At 33.8% G+C, this 2,777-nt stretch overlaps 1 protein-coding gene across 1 annotated transcript; it reads left to right on the top strand.

The window, feature by feature from the left end:
- The first annotated feature begins 413 nt into the window (after positions 1-413).
- On the top strand, positions 414-1,540 carry LOC149400996 (SH3/FCH domain protein). The gene is made up of 4 exons (XM_089612441.1): positions 414-605; positions 719-801; positions 917-1,007; positions 1,244-1,540. Exons 1-4 carry the CDS (start codon positions 577-579, stop codon positions 1,272-1,274), a joined length of 234 nt encoding a protein of 77 aa, XP_089468567.1. The 5' UTR covers positions 414-576; the 3' UTR covers positions 1,275-1,540.
- The last annotated feature ends 1,237 nt before the right edge of the window (positions 1,541-2,777 follow it).

Here is a 2,777-nt window from a genome sequence, read left to right as displayed (position 1 = left end):
CGAACACATAATGAAGTCATCTCTTGGGAGATATTAATTTTATTATTTAATTTCAATTTAAGTCTATTTTTATTTCAAAATTGGAAATTTGAAAGTTAGGATACTGTTTTGGATTTGATTATGTTCTTCTTATATAAGAGTTAATATAAATGAAAGGGAGATTTATGACATAATTATTCATTTTGAGATATAATTTCGTCATTTTAGTTAAACAGAATGTATGATCTCGACATTTTTAAAATCAAAAGTTAAAGTCGACATTTCACTAAAATATAGGTTATAAATGTGTTATTTTCCCCAAGAATATTAGCATTTTGTATTTACACTGAAATATATTATTTTGTATAATATCTATATTTAATCAAGAGGCTCTTTACATCAATAGTCGCTAGGATGTAATTTAAAAAAGAAAAAAAAAGCGAAAAAAAAAGAAAAGGTAAAAGCAGCGTATTTGATACGCACTATCTGACTAGTTCAACTTTCAACGAGAAGAAACAATTTTTGCAACTAAAAGAGGTAGGGCGAAAAAAATTCAGAAACCCAAAAAACTTCTGTGAAGCCGTTTCACAGATCTTGATGGCATCTTTACCCGATTCGATTGGCCAGTATGTTTTTTTTTCCTTTGAATTAATTTTTGTTCTTTGAAAATAGTATACCTATATCGATTTTATTAACTCAATTCGTGTTTTTTTTTTTATTAATAAAAAAATGTTTAAAGAGAAGGTACAGTAAGGAAGCAGAAGAAAGGAGCTCCTTTTAAGTTTCTGGTGCCTCTCATTTACGCTCCTGTTCTTCCTCTTAGTGAGTTTTTTTTTTTTTTTTTTTTTTTAAAATCCTAAAGTTTGGATTTTTAATTCTGGGTTTTTATTTACTTACTAGTATTTTGGCTAAAAATCAAATCGGTGACAATTTTCAGTCAGACTCACGCTGAGGAGGCAACCCGTTTTAAGGGATCGTTTGTTCTTCGCTGTCTTGGCTGGTGCTTTTGTCCATGGCTCTTACTTGGTGTATCCTTTTTTATTTTATATTTTATTTTTATGTATTTAATGATAAATATTCACTTATATCGTATACGAACATGCACACATAGATTGTGCGTGAATTCAGGGGTTTGGCCGTTTGGGTTTAGAGAGTTGTTTTCGCTTCATAGGCTGATTTGTGACATGAATCCGTGAAGGTGTTATGAATATTAAGGGTTATTTCTCTTTGTTATGTGGTTTTTCCATGACAGTTGATATGATAGGACCGATATATATGATGCTGAGAGCAAGTGAAGAGCGTTTCAACCATGGCCGAATTCAACTGATTTCTGAGTTCTTTTGAAGAGCTCAAAGCAAGTTTGAGTGTACCCTTTCAAGAAGTTATAGCCTCGGGATGGTTTTTGAGGTTTGGAGAGATTTTTAATTCATAGTGGAAATATTGAATACATCAATTTTTTTTTTCCCTTCAATAAAAGGAATTTGTCATGAGATCATTGTTTAGAAGCTATAGCGTGATTCTGTCTATAGCTGAATAATTCATTTCAAGCTTTGTGGATTCATATCTGGTCCCTTGAATTACTTTTGAAAGTGGGATTTCGAATCTTATCACTCTTTCCATCATTCTTTTGTCTCTTCATATTCCTCCCAAAGAGTTAAGTTTTCTGTTGATAGTTTGAGGCTTTGAGCCAGTAATCCAGCTCATTTAGCCTTTGAAAGTAAACGAAAACTGTTTTGACACTTTTTTAATTCATCAATGCTTATCTTCTCACAGCGCAGGGGATAAAAGAAATCAATAAGCTTCTTCCCACGCTTTGTATTTTGGGCATTTACACCTTCCACGTTTGGTCTTTGAGCTCTCTTGATAAGCTTTAGTAATGTTCCCGGGCAATAACTTGTCGATGGTCCCGGACTACGGCGATGCGAGCAATAGATTCTAAATAACTCTTAAACAAGGAAAAAAAATGTCGTTTTCGATGCCGTTTCGAGCATCTTGATTTATGGAAAATCGACATGCCGACGGAAAACCGAACGGAAAAATGTGGAAAATGGCAAATAAAATGTCGTTTTCAAATGCCGTTTTTGATGGAAAACCGACGTGCCAATGGAAAATCGAACGGAAATAATGTTTCCTAATATATTAAAAAGATAATACATAATTATATATATATATAATAATGTTTTGGATTTAATACCTATAATAATTTTTATGGGTTTAATTGTAAAAGTGACGGTTTCATTGGTCGTTCAATTATTTGGTTTATGCTTTCATGGTGGTTTAATATTAAAAATAAATCAATTACTTTTATTTAGTTATTTATATGGGTAATTAAGTTAAATGGCCTCCCAAGAATAAGCAATTTTTTTTAGCCCACCTTTCGTTAATAAGCTGTAAATAGCCAGTGTCATTTATTAACAGTCAAATTTGGACGTGATTGCCCTTTGTTATTCCCGCCCATTATTTTCAGCGTCGTAATTAAAATGGAAAGAAAAAATTCGAACATAACTACCTTGCATAAATCAAGGGAGCATTTAAAACTCCATAAATGCATTAACAAACGGATTTAAACATCATGCACCACAAATTTGGACGCTATTTACTGCTCTTCAGGAAAAAAAAAGAGGATTTGGCCGCCATCAATGGCCGAGCCCGAGCACCCCCCTCCTCTCTCTCATCGTCATCGTCTCCTTCATCTCCTTCTCCTATCTTCTTTTTCATTCCTTGCGCGCCATCAATGGCCGAGACCGAGCACCACCCGCGCGTGTTCCAGCCGAGAAAACGAGGACAGCCACGAGCCG

This window comes from Urtica dioica, chromosome 4 (genome assembly GCF_054948205.1).
Source record: "Urtica dioica subsp. dioica isolate 48M chromosome 4, U.dioica_male_clone48M_v1_H2, whole genome shotgun sequence".
Classification (NCBI taxonomy): domain Eukaryota; kingdom Viridiplantae; phylum Streptophyta; class Magnoliopsida; order Rosales; family Urticaceae; genus Urtica; species Urtica dioica.
The sequence above is the reverse complement of the archived record's forward strand: the minus strand, read 5'-3'. Positions and strand labels throughout refer to the sequence as shown.